General features: G+C 48.9%; 1 protein-coding gene across 1 annotated transcript in view; it reads right to left on the bottom strand.

Annotated features, from left to right (window-relative positions):
• JPH2 (junctophilin 2) overlaps positions 1-17,122 on the bottom strand; it is a 57,613-nt gene that overhangs the window by 27,300 nt on the left and 13,191 nt on the right. The window contains exon 2 of the mRNA XM_060032710.1: positions 5,777-6,566. Coding sequence (XP_059888693.1) covers positions 5,777-6,566 — 790 coding nt within the window. The remainder of the gene's footprint in view (positions 1-5,776; positions 6,567-17,122) is intronic.

Raw genomic sequence — 17,122 nt, 5'->3', positions numbered from 1 at the left:
GTTGGAGCAGAGGACAGACCAATTCAGGGGGCCCTGTTTTCAGGGCCACACTGATGCCACCCTGGTCAAAAACCTGAGATGTTCCAAGCCTCACACCCTGGGGCAGCTGAGATCTCCTGCAGGCCAGCCCCTGCCTCTGCTGCAGGGGCACAATGACAACAATAACAACAAGAATCCTAGACAATGACAAGAGAAGCTAACATTCATTGAGTCCTGCTTCCAGCCCTGTGCTGAGTGCTGCATATGCAGTCTCTGATTTAACCCTTGTGAAAACGTTTTGAGGTAGATACCATTATTCTCCTTTTAGACATGAAAGAATTAAAGTCTGGAGAGAAGATGAAATTGAGCCAGCAAGAGGCAGAGCCGGAGCCCCACTCTGAACCACTCCCTGTGCTCCTTCCAGAAGGGAGCCATTTATCAGGGTGTTGTCATGACAACCAGAAAAGTTTAGCCACCTCCCCAAATATCCCAGCTTCCCTCCACAGCCCAGTATCCACGACCTTAAGAGGCATTACAAAAAGAGTTCGTAGTCACAAAATCAGGAACCATGAAGCTAGCTCCCCCCTTGATCACTCAGTTACTATGGGTATCTCTTTGTCCTTTTCTGTACCTCAGTTTCCCCATCTGGTCAGTGAAGGAGTTGGACTATCTCCTTAGGGCCCTGAATGGGTCTAGAGCAACACTGTCCGAGAAAAATATAACGTGAGACACACATGTAATTTTTTTTACTTTTCTAGTAGCCACATTCAAAAAATTTAAAAGAAATAAGTGAAATTAATTACAATGATACATTTTCTCTAACCCACTATATCTATTTATTATTACTATTATTATTATTTGCGGTACGCGGGACTCTCACTGTTGTGGCCTCTCCCGTTGCGGAGCACAGGCTCCAGATGCACAGGCTCAGCGGCCATGGCTCACGGGCCCAGCCGCTCCGCAGCAAGTGGGATCTTCCCGGACTGGGGCACGAACCCGTGTCCCCTGCATCGGCAGGCGGACTCTCAACCACTGCGCCACCAGGGAAGCCCATAACCCACTATATCTAAAATATAATCATTTCAACCTGTAATCAATATACAAAATTATTACTAGGTTACTTTACATTCTTTTCTTACTAAGTCTTTTTTTTTTTTTTTTTTTTTTTTTTTTGGCTGTGTTGGGTCTTTGTTGCTGCGCACGGGCTTTCTCTAGTTGCGGCAAGTGGGGACTGCTCTTCATTCAAGCCTGCCGGTGTGCAGGCTCCTCTTGTTGCAGAGCACGGGCTCTAGGCATGCTGGCTTCAGTAGTTGTGGCGCACGGGCTTAGCTGCTCTGCGGCATGTGGGATCTTCCTGGACCAGGGCTCGAACCCTTGTCCCCTGTATTGGCAGGCAGATTCTTAACCACCGCACCACCAGGGAAGCCCCTCTTACTAAGTCTTTGAAAGCCAGTGTGTATTTCACATTTGCAGCACATTTCAATTCACATGAGCCACATTTCAAGAGCTCGACACACACATATGCCTAGTGGCTACCATATTGGACAGCACAGATCTAGAATCATTTTCAATCCATCGCCCACTTTAGAGGATGAGACTTCTCAGCTTTCCCCTCCTCCCTGGGAAAGCTGTCCTGATCCTAGACTTTGAGCTGATAGCTTCCATGTAAGCCCAGGACAGGGAGCCTGAGGCCACAATAGACAGAAACCCTAGGCCTGCCTGGGCCTGAAGGCTGCTGGGAAGGCTTTCTGTTCTCTGCAGCCCGAATACTCACCAAAGCCCCCAGGAGAAAGACAACCCTGCTTTTCCTCCTAACCCCAAGATGACCTTAATTGGAAATTCAATCTGAGTTTAAAACCGAGTCAGGCAGCTGCCCCCCACATGCCACCAGCCCCGCGGGCATCCAGGATGAGGAATCCAAATCTCCCCTACACTCCCCTCCCAGTGGCACCGCGCGGAGGAAGCTGGTACCACCTTCTCACTCCAGAGACTCAGTGCCCAGCTGTGGGCCTGGCAGCCTTCTTGGAGGCAGCTCAACACCTTCATGTTCAAGGGCACAGCCTTGGCAGGAAGGACCGGGAAAGCAAAGGGGCAGAGAGGGTCAAGAGTTTGCCCCCAGCAGGGGAGATCTCGGGGGAATCCCTCCTTCTCTCCAAGCTTCCACTTCCTCACTTTTAAAAGCAAACATGTTAAATGATGGCAATGACTGCTTTTATTGCTGGCTGCTCTGTGCCAGGCATTTAACAGGCATTAGCTCATCTACTCCCCCAAAAAACCCTAGGAAGAAAGAAGATCCAGGGTTCAGAGTGGTGAGGCAACTTGGGCAAGGTCACATAGCAATTCAGTAGAAGAGCCAGAATTCTAACTCTTGGTCTTCCAAATCAAGAGCTTCAGCTCTTACGTAATCTAAGCTCTGCTGTGTCCCAGGGTGGCCCCAGACAGTGCTGGCTTACACCTGTCGTAACTATATACACTTGGCATAATAATTTTAAATGTTCCATTTGGAAGAAGAGACAAATCTTCCGTACAGAAGAATTCCAAATAATGTATGTGGATGCTTCCCCCTCCAAAAGGTAGAGCTTAATTCCAGACCCTTCTCCGTCCTGAATGTGGGCTGAACTTGATGTCTGTGTTCCAAAGATTAAATTAGGGAAAGGGGAAAACGGTGACTTTATAGTAGAAGAAGCTGGCAGACACCACCTTAAAGTCTGGAGTTTAGGTAACAGTGAGGTATGAATGTTGGCTTTGATGAATGTATTACTGTAATGAAAGAAGTTAACATTAAAAGAATCTGGGCGGAGAGTATATGGGAACTCTCTGTACTATCTTTGCAACTTTTCTGTAAATCTAAAATCAGTACAACATAAAAGTGTTATTTTTAAAAAGTGCCCCCTTGGGCTTCCCTGGTGGCGCAGTGGTTGAGAGTCCGCCTGCCGATGCAGGTGACATGGGTTCGTGCCCCGGTCTGGGAAGATCCCACATGCCGCGGAGCGGCTGGGCCCGTGAGCCATGGCCACTGAGCCTGTGCGTCCGGAGCCTGTGCTCCGCAACGGGAGAGGCCAAAACAGTGAGAGGCCCGCGTACCGAAAAAAAAAAAAGTGCCCCCTTTTACTCATAAAAGTGTCCAAGTTTGGACAATAAATTATATGATCGCCTGGTCACAAGCCTGGCTCTGCCCCTAACCAAGAAGTCTTGAGAAAATTACCCACACCTCCTTTCTGCCTTAATGATACTAACTACGCATACGTTCATGACAATTTAAAGTTTACAACGTTAGAGTGGGAAAATGTGCTGGTTAAAGATTTGGAATCAGAAGGCCAGGGGCTGAAGCCCTGCTTCTCTCACTCGCTTGTCAGGTGGGCTAAAACATATTGTCTTCCTTCTCTGAGCCTCAGTTTCCACATCTGTAGAATGAATTCATCGAAGGACGATAATGACTAGTAATATTGATGAAGTCCTTGCTAGGTGGCCAGCACTGTAGTAGACAATGGGATCTGCTACCCAGTCTCCCCTTCAGAACCAAGGATTTCTTTCTCCCCTCCCCCTGCCCCCAACCCAGCTGCTCAGACTGCTGCCCGCTGTCAGTCCTGTCCAGGGATTGCCCTTGGCTGAGGAGAGCCATCCAGCCCCAGGTCACGCCCCTTTCTGGACGTTAGCCTGCATCCAGTGCAGAGGGTGTAAAGATCCAGCTCCCTCACTTCAACTTGGGATAACTTTGAAGGTCATCTGCACTGCAGGCTGCCCCTTGTGGTCGGCTGATGCATTGTGGAGACTGCACGGCAGCCAGGCATCTCCCTCCGCCCAATCCTGCCGCCTTCCCTTCGCCACAGGTGTTGATCCTGAGAGCGCTCCTGTATAAACTTCCTGCACGCTAATCTCCATCTCAAAGTTGGCTTCCAAGGGAACTCATGCCACGACAGGGCTGTGAACCACTGGACTTGCGCTATGTTTCTTAACTCTCAGACCAGCCCCATTTTTATAAATGAGACAACTGAGGTTGACTTAGCCGAGAACATACAACTAAGCAATGGCGGCACCACAGATGGGGAAACGGAAGTTCAGACGGGCAAACTGATTTGCCCAGGTCTGAGCTAAAAGATGGTAGGGCCAAGATTTGGCCCTCGGTCTGCTTAATCCTGAAGACCGCAGTGCGAAAGCCTCCAGCCCGCTTCATTCTGAGCCGCCAGCAGGATGGCTACAGGCACTGGGACAGGCTAGTACCTGTCACCATGTCCCGCCGCACCCTCTGCTGTCCCCGCAGCTCAGCCACATTTGCAAAATGGGAATAATAATAGTACCTACCCCCTCACGATCTTGTAAAGATTAAATGAGTTAATATACGTAAAGACCTCAGAATGGTGACTGGCTCATAGGAAGCTCTTTGTAAGTATTAGGTTAAAAGAAAATCACATAAACAGCATAAAGTTGCAGCTGTGAGATGTTCTAAGAAGACATCCACGCAGCTGAGTGAGAGGTGGCCTGTGACGGGGGGTTGGGCCTCATCAGCTCTCTATGGGGGTCAAGCTTGACCTGAGCTCTGAAGGAGGAATAGACACTAAGGGGGCAGCAAGAGAAAGGAAGAGCAGTCCAGGCAAAGGAACCAGGAGGAAAAAAAGCCTTCTGACAGGAAGAACCAGAGAAGGATAATAAAAGGCCAGTGTGACTGGTACAGAGAAAAAAATCCAGGTCCAAGGAGAGGGTGGTAGAAAAGGAGGCTGGATAGGAGGGGAGGAACCACCTACGACCTGGCCACTAGCTACCTGGGTGATTTGGGACAAGTCCCCTTATCTCTCAATGCCTCATTTAGCTCATCTGTAAAATGGAAATAAAAATAGTACCAATATTATAAAACTGTTAAGGAGACTGAATGAGTCAATACCTGTAACCACTTAAAATAGTGCCACGCACACAGTAGGTGTTATAAATCTTTGAAGGCAACATTGGAACTTTTTCTGAAGTACAATAAAAAGACATAGAGGGGCTTGAATGTGGATGAAAGGGTAGGTACTGAATGGATGGAGGGCGGATGGATGCAGGGCTGGCGGATGGGTGGGTGGAGGTGGTTTAGTGAATGGAAGGTGGATGGATTGTGGGATCTAAGTATGGTTGGGTGATGAAGGCGGTTGGATGGATGCATAATGGGTGGAGAGTTGGATGGCTGGCTAGGTGGGTGGGAGTGGATGTTGTTTCGGTGAATGGAAACGTGACTGGGTAATGGGGTGATTGGATAAATGGAGGTAACTGGGTGAATGAAGGTGGCTGGGTGAATGGATGTATGGTTGAATAGGATGGCTGGTGGTTCGGTGGATGGGAGAAGTTGAGTGAAAGTGGGTGCTGGGGATGAGGGGATGGACGGGTGGTTGAATGGGTGCCTGGGTGGTTGGATGAATGGCTGGTGGCTGGATGGGTGACTGGGTGGTTGAATGAGTAAGCAGGAAGTTAAGGGGCTGGGTGGATAGGTGGGTAGAGAGATGGTTGTTCACGTTGATATTATAATGGTTGGGTGAATGTAAGGTTTAAAAGTGGAGGTAGGGGTTGGGTGGATGGGTGGATGGGAGTCACTGAGTGTGTGGATGGATGGATGGATGATGGATGGATGTCTGGACAATAGATGAACAGGTGACATGAGATCCCGAAGCACCTCCAATGAACCCTCTATATAGAGTCCTCTATACAGAGTCATGGAGGAGCCCCTGATGGAGAAAGAAGCCGAAACAGGGCCTCCCAGGTTGCCCTGGCTCAGGATTTCTTCCCCAAGCGGGGCACAACCCATCTGCGCCCGCCCCCGGGGTCCTACCTGGAGGCGGCGATCTCGGCCTTCTGGCGCGCGATGGCGGCGGCGCGCTGGGCGCCCTCCACGCTGTGCTCCACCTTCTGGCGGACCTTGCTGCTCTTGAGCGGCAGCACGCGGCGCTTGGTGCCCTTGACCAGCACGTTGTGGCGGTACTTGCCCTCCTCGCGATGGCCGTCAGGCAGCGTGGTGCAGCCGTAGCCGTGGCGCAGGTTGTCCAGCCACTCGCCCTCGTAGCGGAGGCCGCTGGAGCGCTCGCTCACGCCGAAGCCCGAGCGCTTGTCGTTCTTCCACTCGCCCATGTAGGTCTCTGTGGTGGTGGCGTCGATGTCGGCCTCGAAGGGCGCGGCCTCGTCGGCGCCCTCGGCGCCCTCGCCCAGGCTGGCGGTGGACGCGGCGTCGCTGGCGCCCGAGCTGAGGTCGCTCTTGAGGAAACTGACGCGGCTGCGCTGGCTGCCCAGGGACGCGCGCGACTCGGCGCGGCGCATCTTCCCCAGCAGCGCGCCCCGCTGGAACAGGCCGCCGCCCTTGGCCGCCCGCGCCGCCGCCTCGGCGTTGGCCAGGAGGCTGAGCGCGAAGCCACCGCGCGGGATGGCGGGCGCGGGCAGCGTGGGACCGTCGGTGGCCGGCGAGGCGGGCGAGTCCGGGGCCACCGTGCCGTTGCTGTGCTCGCTGCGCAGGGACGAGAGCGACGTGCGCAGCGGCGAGCGCACCACCACGGCCATCCCGTAGGGCACGCTCTGGCGCACGCCGTAGCCATGGCGCATGCCGTTGGTGAACTGGCCTTGGTACGTCCCTGCGGGCGAGGAGAGGGCGGTCAGTGGGGCGGCCGGACGGGGCCTCCGGGGGCGCCGGGGCGGGGGCGGGCCAGGCCCTTGCGGGGCAGGGAGGGTGGAGTGACCAAAGCCTGTGAGGCTCCGAGTGTGTGAGGTTGCGTGAATGAGTGTGGGAGAACAAACGCGTGCAAGCCAGAAGTCTGCATAGTGGTGTGAATATTTCCGTCGGTGAGAACGTGGCAAGGCCACGAGCGTGCAAGATGGAGTGAGGTGGTGTGATGCCGAGTGTCGGTGTGTGAAGTTGTGCGGGAAGGCGGGGCCCCGGGAGTGCGTGCCAGGACACGAGCAGACAGGCCGGAAGGAGTTTGCATGACCGGTGTGAGTATTTCTGTTGGTGGGAATGCGCCAGGATCTTTACTGTGCGAAATCGGGTGAGGTTGAGTGAGTCCGTCTTAAGTGTGAGGTTGTGTGAGCAGATGAGGCTCTGTGAGTGTGCACAGATTTGGAATCACACAGAGCAAATGAATGTGCCAGAGCACGAGTGGTACAACAGTGAGTTTGTGCGGTAGCGTGAATATTGCATTTGTGTGAGTGTAGAAGCTTGAGTGTGCAAGGCAGTGTGTGCACAGAGGGTGACCGAGATCACGTGAGCATGGGACGTATATAAGGTTATGAGAGCATTTGAGGTCTTAAGTATGCAGGAAAGGCAAAGTTGAGTGAGGGTGCAAGAGTACTAGAGGATCAAAGAGTGCAAACTTGTGAGCAGGCAAGGCTCTGTCGGTATGTGAGGTTGAATGCGTGTGCATGGTTATCCTAGTGTGCAAGGTGACGTGAAAGTCCAAGGTCATGAATGGATAAGACAGTGAGTTTGCATAGCAGTGTGAATGTTGCAGGGCACAGGCGAGTGTGTATTTGTGCAAGGCCATGGGTAGAGGAGACTGTTAGGAACGTGCCTATTGGTGTCCTTTGTCTCTGTGAGCTCATGAGTGTATGATGCAGTGTGTACACACTGGAGTGAGTGCCCGGTGGAGGTGACATTATGGGTATGTGTGAGGTCTGAGTACACAAGGCCATCTGAGTGTTAAAGCACAAAGTAATCTGAGACACTCGAGGCTGAGTGAGTGTGTGAAGTTGTGCGCGTTAATGAAACTGAGACCGTGTAAGACGACGTGTACGCAAGATGGCGTGTACAGGAAGCTGGTAACAAGAAGGCCTTGCATGTCCATGAGTATGAATACCTGATCTCCTGGGAAATAGAATCTGTGCATGTGGCCACGACGTGAATAGAGAGGCAGCACAGAGTAATGGTTAGGAGCACAGACTGCGGAGCCAGGCTGCTGGGTCCGAACCCTGCCTCTGCCCTTGCTAGCTGTGTAACCTTGGGCAAGTGACTTAACCTCTCTGAGGCTCAGCTTTCTCACCCGTCAAACAGGTAACCATTGCCTCTTACCTCGTAGGGTTGTTGGAGGTTTAAATGAGTTAATATTGCTGAAGAACTAAGAAAGAAAAGATACGTGTGATGTGATTTTACAAAGTTATGCTAGCGTGTGAGGTCACCTGAGTTGTATGAACAAGCTGATACAAAGGTGACAAAATATCGTCGTATTCCACCCCCATCCTAACAGGCTGTGCTCCCCGGGGCTCCGTCCAAAACCTCCTCCCCACCGTCCCTGGGTGACTGCATCATCTGGTGTTTTTATAACTGCCATCTGTGTCCTGCAGATTCTCCTGAATATATCCCCAACTTCTTCCCCTCTGCAGCTCCACATGTTGCCTTGGAGATGGATGCCCCCAGATGTTACACAGCATCTCCAACTCAACACCTCCCTCACCCCCACACACAGCTGTTCTACCTTCTTGGTCTCTCCGCAGCAGCACCACTGAAAGCCATCTCTCTGCCTTCGTCTTTGTGCCTTTTGTATGTAGAACAGGGCCTGACACATCATGTTCACTGAAGGGAGGGGGGAAATTCAGAGCCGCTGTTTTAAACACAAGCTGATGTGCTGTCCTGGTTAACCAAAAGAACCAAATGGCTTAACAACAAATACCCAGGATGGCTGGTAAGGGACTCTTAAGGTCAACCTGACAGGCATGTTCCCATTCGGACCTTTGCACTGGCTGTTCCCTCTGCCAGGAACTCTTTTCCTACCTATATCCTTCAAGTGTTTGCTCACTGAGGACTACCTGACCACCCTATTTAAAACTACAGTCTGCCTGTGTCCCCACAAGCACCAAGATATCCGTGATCTACTTTTTCTTTTTTTTCTATAGCATTTATCACCTTCTGACATACCATATGACTTATTTATTTATATTTATTGCTTTATTGCTTTTCCTCCCCTGCTAGAATGGAAGCCTTGTGGGTGCAGGGATCTCTCCTGTTTTCTGTTCTGATGTATCCCCAGCATCTGGGACAGTGCCTGGCACATAGAGGTGCTCCAGAAATATTTGCTGATTGATTGGCTTGAACCTGTCCAGAGACGCCATCTCACTGTGTGACCTTGGGTGACTCTCTTCCTTTCTTACAGGCTCAGTTGCCCCATCAGTCAATGACGTGTTGGTGATGAGGCTCTAAGGTTTGGCCTCACTTTGAGATGCTGGGCTTCTAGGAATCGGGGCACTGTGACTCTGGAGGCAAAGGACAGTGAGTCCCCATGACTCCACGCGGCCCGGCCCCTCCCAGCACAGACTGCTCCAGCTCAGGATCCCACACCTACCCAGCCCCAGCCCTTTGTGTGTGAAGAGACCTCATCAAGGATCACGTACAGTGCGGGGGGTTCACTTACACCTCCCAGCAACCCTGTGAGGTGGGTCTCATGCAGATGCTTATTTACAGGAGAGGAAGTTGGTGATCTGAGAAGTTACTAGACTTGACCAAGGAAGCAGGATCAAAACCCAAGTCTATCTGATGCCCAAAACTCATGCTCTGAGCCCACAGTTCTCAATCCTGGCTGCATGTGAGAAGCTAAAGATAAAATACAGATCCCCGGGCCTTGCCACCTGAAATTCTGCTTTAATTTGTTGGGGAGGGTGTCTGGTGCTTCTGGCCCCTCAGTACGGCAGGCAGGAACAGCCAGGGGTAAGAGGACAGCAGGGTTCACCTCCCTTCAATGACGAGCCACGAAAAAACAACGATCAGAGAATATCAACTGTAACAGGGCCAAAGAGAAATGGAGAGAGACAGAGAGAGATGAGAGCGTTGGGCATGACCTCGCAAAGGAAGATGCAAATATGGTCTCCATTTCTTAGGTGGATTGATGTTCAGAGAGGTTATGTGACTTGCCCAAAGTCACACAGTGAGGAAGAAGCAGAACTGGGATTTGAACTGAGGTCTGACTCAAGGGGGGAAGTGGGATTATGTGGCAAGTGTAGAGAATAAAGAAATGAGAGTGTGGTACAAAGGATGAAAATGTGAGGAGACAGATAGAAAACTATTATGCTCCATTTTCCAAGTTCATCCACATGGGGCCACATTGTGTGGGAAGCAGGGGGACAGAAAGAAAGAGAGAGACAAACTGGTTTCCAACACCATCTAAGCTGGGGAACCTTGACCAAGCTACTTCTTCTGATTCTCAATTTCCTTACCTGGAAAGTAGAAAAATAATACCTGTTTTCCGGCTTCTTTGGGAGACAACAAAAGATGGAAACAACCCAAATGTCCATTAACTGGAAAATGGATAAACAAACTGCGCTCAACCACACGATGGAATACTAGTCCGCAATAAAAAGTAGCATGTTACTGAAACACACACCAGCATGGGTGGATCTCAAAAACATGCCAAGGGAATGAAGCCGGAGACAAATCATATGATTCCAATGACATGAAAGCCTGGAAGAAACTAAACTATGGTGATAGAAAGCAGATCCGCTGCACAGATCCACTGTGCAGGGGCACAAGGGAACTTGCTGAGTTGATGCAAATGTTCTGTATCTTGACTATGCTGGTGGTTACACAGGTGTAGACATTTGTCAAGACTGTGCACCTCGGGGGTGGGGGTGGGGGTGGGGGTGTGATGAATTGGGCGATTGGAATTGACATGTATACACTGATGTGTATAAAATTGATGACTAATAAGAACCTGCTGTATAAAAAAATAAATAAAATAAAATTCAAAAAAAAAGACTGCACTTAAAATGTGTTTTATTGCATGGAAATTATCCCTCAATAAAGTTGATTTGATAAATGAATAATTTGTAAATAAATTTTTAAGGAAAAAAGAAACCCTACCCAGTACAGTGTCCTGCAAATATCCATCAGGAAATCCTGTCCACTCTACTTTCCAAGTGAATCTAGAATCTCGCCACGTCTCACCACCCCCATTGCTGCTAGATGGTAGCCCGAGCCACCATTATCTCCCTAACGCACCTATCAGAGGGGATTCTGTTCAAATATAATAAGCCAGATCACGACACTGCTCTGCTCCTTCTTACTCAGAAAAAAAGTTGAAGTCCTTAGTGACCCACAAGGCCCTACCTGATCTCATCCCCATCACTCCTCCATCCTTACCGCCTCCCATTCTCCCCTTTCCCTCACTTCACTCTAGCCACAGAGGCCTCCTTGCTGTTCTTCCCGCACACTAGCCATGGTCCTGCCTCAGGGCCTTTGCATTTGCTGTTTGCTCTGCCTAGAATGTTCTTCCTCCAGATATCTGCATGGCTCACTCCCTCACCATCTTCAAGCCTTTACTCAAATGTCATCTCCCTGAAGACTCCCTCACCACCCTATTTAAAATTATAACCCCCACCCAAGGTTTTTTCTTTTTATCTCCCTTCTTTGCTTTCTTTTTTCCTTCATAGCGTATCTAATATTACATATATTTTGCTTTTTCTTTTGTTTATTAACCTTCTCTCCTACTGGAATGTAAGTTCCACAAAGGCAGGGATTCCATTCTTTTTTGCTCACTGTTGTATCCTTAGTACCTAGAACAGTGTCAAATAGGTACTCAATAAATATTTGCTGAATGAGTGAGTGAGTGAGTGAATAGCATGCACTTTCCAACTATTTTCTTTTCTTTCTGCTCTATCCGTCTGAAAACAGGTCTGCGAAATGACCAGAGAGATATTTAATAGTTCCTATAAGGCTCACCGAAGATGACACAGCTAATAAGTGCACAGAGTCAAAACTCACACCCATGTCTGGCTGTGCTCCTTCCAGAAGTCTCAGAAGAAAGAAGAAAAAAATATAGAAATCAAAGGGGGAAGTGAGTGAGAAAAGAGCAGAGAAGATGGTAAACCAGAGGAAAGAAGGAAGACATCTAATCTCGAGATTGGACAAGTTTGTGAAATTAAACCAACCAGTCTACCTTTGGCTTAAATTTGGCATGAGATGGGCTGACGTGGCCACTTTAAGCCCAGGAAAAACTGAGATTGCAACAGGAGAAGGGCTCTTGGCCTCCAGTTGGGGAGGAAATGGCCAGGCTATATTAGGAAACTTACGAGCAAGTGGCAAGAGGCACAAACACCCAGGGGAGGCTGGGAGTGATGGGGCCCTGGGAAGGGGGAAGAGCCAAGTGCTGGAGCCATCCCCTGCCTGACTCTCTAAGGCAGGACAGTTCTCTCTGGGGACAGGAAGAATGCATCCAAAGAGGGAGAGGAGGACCCACCCACAGCCATCTGGCTGAGAGGAGCCTCTATGTAAGGAAGCGCTTCCTAATACCCTTGGGGATGATCCCCTCACTGGGACTTGTAGACATTACAGGGCTTCCCACTGCCCGCAGGGTAAGGACCAAGATTCTCAGCAGCCTACAAAGCCCGGAGTGGGCTGCCCCTGCCCACCTTTCCTGACTCTTTTTGAACGGCTCTCCAGTCACACTCGCCTTCCTACCTCAGGGCCTTTGCACATGCTTCCCTTCTTTTTCTTGGTGTGCTCTTCTCTCTCCTCCCCTGGCCAGCTTCTAGTGATATTTCAAGATTCAGCTTAAACCTGACTACATCCAGGATGATTTCCTGAGCCCTTCCCCCTGAGTACTACCACATGATGTCAGTACTTCTTCTGGGCATTGTGTGTAGTAGCAGCTAACTGATTATTATGATCATTTATTCACCTTAAGCCTTCCCTACCAAACTGTGGCTTCCAAGAGGGAAGGCATCATATCTAGCTTATTTGCTGTGATCTCAGCAACTAGCACAGTTCCCAGGCCTGAGGAAGCCGTGAGTTAACATCTGATGAATCTGGGAGGATTTTCTCCTGAATGACACCCTGCTGTTCTTTCAAGGGCAGGAACTGCATTTTTCTTTCCCCTCATGACTCAGCGCATGGTAAGTGCTCAGTAGGGACTGGCAGTGGCTACCGAGAATACTCACATCTAACTCTGGGAGTTACTGGGATATTTGTAAAAGGCTGGTGAAGTCTGTAACCATGGTAAATGTAGTCCTAATATACAGACCAGGCTCCCAAGTTTAATAAAACCTGAATATCGCCTTCTCCCTGCAATTCCCCTTCAGGTTTAGTATAGAATAACCTGGGTTTTAACCTTAACTCTGACACTGGATAGTTCTACAACATGTATAAGTTATTGAAACCCGGTAAGCCTCAGCTGTCCTATAACATGGAGGTAATGATACCTACTTTATATGGTTTTTCATTCATTCCTTTGAATCAGCGAGTATTTGCAGTGCACCCTGCATTCACTGGGCTAGGTGCTGGCGATGCAGTGTGAATAAATAGACGTGGTCCCTGCCCTCGAGGGGCTTGGAGTCTAGTGCCAGCAATAGACTGGATTTAATCAATCATCAGAAATAAACGTTAAGCAGCCCCAGCAGTGTGGTCCAGAGAGATGACGATCCAGATCTTGGTTGGCAGTGGAGTGGGGAGGGTTGGTTGACCAAAGATTAAGTGAACTCTATGTGAGGCAGCTAGCACATAGCAAGTGCTCAATAAAGGCTAGCTTTTTGGCAGGTCAGAGTCTTTGCTCAGAAAAGCTGGCAAAGGATTAACTGGGATTAACTGGGAAGATGAAGAGGAGCCAGGGAGGACAGAGAGAACTCAGAGGGAGAGAATGAGACCAGCTCTGGTTTTCTGCCTAGGTGTGTGTGCTGGTAAGAGAGCGGGCTGGTGGCCTGGAATGCCCGGCTTTCGCTGGTTTGGGAACACCCCTGAGTCGGGCCTCAGAACTTCTGTCCTTGAGAAGAACATTTGGGGGTCTGCTCATCAGTGAGACCTGCCTCCACACCCTCTAAACACACAGGATGGAGGAGTTTCTGGAAGCCACATCTATAGTTTAAGATCCACTTCCCAGGGCCAGAGATTATGACTTTGTTGATGTGGATACTGGAAAGCATCTCAGATGATTCTAATATGAATTCTGTAAAAGTTTTCCACTGACCTACAGTTAGCCACCATGCTCTGTTCCTCTGTTGTAAAACCTGCTAGCTGATGACCTTAGCACCCTGATGTGCCTGGCCAGCAGCCTATGACCTAGCAAATCCACGCCTCTGTTCCCACATGTGGAACTGTGTGTTTATTTAAGACTGTTCCTAAACCTGTTTACCTCCATTGTACTCATTATTGAAATTTTGTTATTTATTAATATTTGTTCCCTAAACCAATGGACTATGAGTGTACAGAAGAAGAGTCTTACTTCTCCAAACACAAAATGAATGTTTTTGGATGTTCACAGGGAGACAGTTCCTTAAAAATCGCTCCCAAATTTGGCATGAATGGGATAACTATAAAAGGTTGGAACAAAATGATAGAAATCTAGATGTTTTCTACACTCGGACTACGTTGCAGTGTCTTTAATTTCTTGCTCCATTTTAAAGAAACCAACAGAAACTGGAAATTATAGATGATACGTTACAGGAATGGAAGACAGACAATGGGAAACTCCACTGCCATCATAAAAAAGCCTTTGCCGGGAATTCCCTGGTGGTCCAGTGGTCAGGAGTCTGTGCTTTCACTGCCTAGGGCCCGGGTTCGATCCCTGGTCGGGGAATTAAGATCCCACAAGCCGCGAAGCACAGTCTCTCTCTCCCCCCCAAAAAAAGCTTTGCCATCAAAAGATTAGTGAATGAAAAAGACTGAATATCTATACACTCTACGTAAATGTGATATAAATGAAAATAAATGTCATAAGATATATAAATCATTTTAAAAATCTTTCTCTGATCTTACTAACATTCAGTTAACCAGCTTGCATTTGGTATTGATGACATCAGATAAGAGGGCTTCTGCGGTTTTAAACGTCAGTGTGAATACATTTGCTTTGACAAAGAGAAAGCAAGGGAAGGAAGACACCGAAAGGGTAATCAAAACTAAGTCTAGGAAAATAAGCAAGTAACCACACGCCAGCACCCTGACGTGCGACTTTCCCATAGGGTCTGAATCCAAGTTTTGGATGAGTTTAGTTAGGGCAAAACTGCACTTTTCATTCCTTCTCAGGAAAAGGATGCCTGTGGCCTGAGTCACTGGGGCCTCTATCCACTACCTGGTCTGCAGGAATCTTCCCAACGTGGTGGGTACCGCTCATCCAGTTCTGACCATAAGAGGCCAGACTGGAGGTGTATGGCCTGTGGAACATTTTCCTGGCTGCATAACTTAATCATCCATTAAGGCAGGATCTCCAAAACATGTGTTTCGCGAAACTGGTGTTAATGTATTTTATCATGGAAAAAAAGAAAAACAATTCTGAAGTCAAGACAGTTTGAGGAGGTTAAATGAAATGAGAGTGTTCCTGCCTGTGGGAGTTTGTCAGAACTCCTAAGGTGCCCCTGGGGACCATGAGTCTCCGTGAGGAGATGCTCGTTAATCAGAAGACCCTTCTTGCAGAACACCTGTCAGGGTTAGTATTCCTTGGAACCCACTTTGGGAAATGACCATAAGGCTCACATCAGTTTAACCTGGTGGGGTCAGGGGAGCAGGTATTATTGTACAGCTACTGTTGGTTGTTGCTTACCCAACAACAATTGTCCTCTTTGCTAATAGAGCCTTAATTTTTGTCCCAGGGTCCAGTATTCCTCCCATGGGACTCAGAGTAAGGTCTCCAATCCAGGGGCAAATCCTGATTGCTCTAAGTCAGGCATTCGGGAATTCCCTGGTGGTCCAGTGGTTAGGATTCGGTGCTTTCACTGCCAGGGCCCGGGTTCAGTCCCTGGTAGGGGAACTGAGATCCTGCAAGCTGCAAGGCACAGCCAAAAAAAAAAAAAGGCCAGGCATTCAAGACTATCCACCTTGCCAGTGATTGGATTAGACATGAGCATATGAACATGTGATGAACTCTGGCATTGAGACCTGAGGTAAGTCAGCAAAAGGTGTGGGGCAAGGGAGACAAGAAAGAGTTCTTAGTTCTTCTGAAGAGATACTTGTGGAGAAACATACCCTCTTTTTCTGCTGGATGTTGTCGCATGTGGACATGACTCCTGGAGCTGTGGCAGCCATATTGGGACCATGAGGGGAACTAGCTGAGAACAAAACTGACGCTCTGTGGATGGCAGAGCAAAAAGGTAGCAGGAACCTGGGTTATTGCTGATGCTGTTGTGCCTCCAAATTAACCAGTCCTGAGGCTTGCCTACCTCTGGATTCTTGTTTATGTGTGATTAGAAATATCCTTATTAAACAAGGTCTGTGCTGTCCAATACGGTAGCCATTAGATGCATGTGGTTATTGAGCACTGAATTTAAAAGTTTTAGTACAGGGACTTCCCTGGTAGCGCAGTGGTTAAGAATCCGCCTCCCAATGCAGGCAACACAGGTTTGAGCCCTAGTCTGGGAAGATCCCACAAGCCTCAGAGCAACTAAGCCCACGTGCCACAACTACTGAGCCTGCGCTCTAGAGCCCGCGCACCTCAACAAAGAGTAGCCCCTGCTCGCCGCAACTAGGAAAGCCAGCGCACAGCAACGAAGACCCAGTGCAGCCAATGAATAAATAAATAAATGAATAAAAATAAAAAGATTTAGTACAACAAAGAATGTAAAATATCTCACTAATAATTACATATTGATTACATGTGGAAATTATAATATTTGGGGTAATGGGTTAAATAAAAGATGTGATTAAAATTCATTTCACCTTTTTAAATGTGGCTACTGGAAAATTTTAAATTATGTTTGGAGCCCATGTCATATTTTTGTTGGAAAGGGCTAGTTTAGGTCATCTGGAGTTAGGGTTTTCTGTTACTTGCAGACAGAAAAAAATATCCAAAGAGATACAAGTATTAGCATTCTGATTTTACAGTGGGAAAAACTGGCACTAAAAATGTAAATAGGGCTTCCCTGGTGGCGCAGTGGTTGAGAGTCTGCCTGCCGATGCAGGGGACGCGGGTTCGTGCCCCGGTCCAGGAAGATCCCACATGCCACGGAGCGGCTGGGCCCGTGAGCCATGGCCGCTGGGCCTGCACGTCCGGAGCTTGTGCTCCGCAGCAGGAGAGGCCACAACAGTGAGAGGCCCGCATACCGCAAAAAAAAAAAAAAAAATGTAAATAACTTGCTCATGATCACACCAGTGTAGCCGTTGTTGGTGATCACAGTCAAGCATCCTGGCCAGTGCTTTCTCCTCTGTACCTCTAAGAACCTCAGAATACCTCTTACAAGTGAAAGGTTCAGAAACCCTCACCCAAACCTCAGCTCGGAAGAAAGCATG

Source organism: Delphinus delphis, chromosome 15, assembly GCF_949987515.2.
Source record: "Delphinus delphis chromosome 15, mDelDel1.2, whole genome shotgun sequence".
NCBI classification, from domain to species: Eukaryota; Metazoa; Chordata; class Mammalia; order Artiodactyla; family Delphinidae; genus Delphinus; species Delphinus delphis.
Note: the sequence above shows the minus strand (reverse complement) of the source record. Positions and strands in the feature narration are given on the sequence as shown.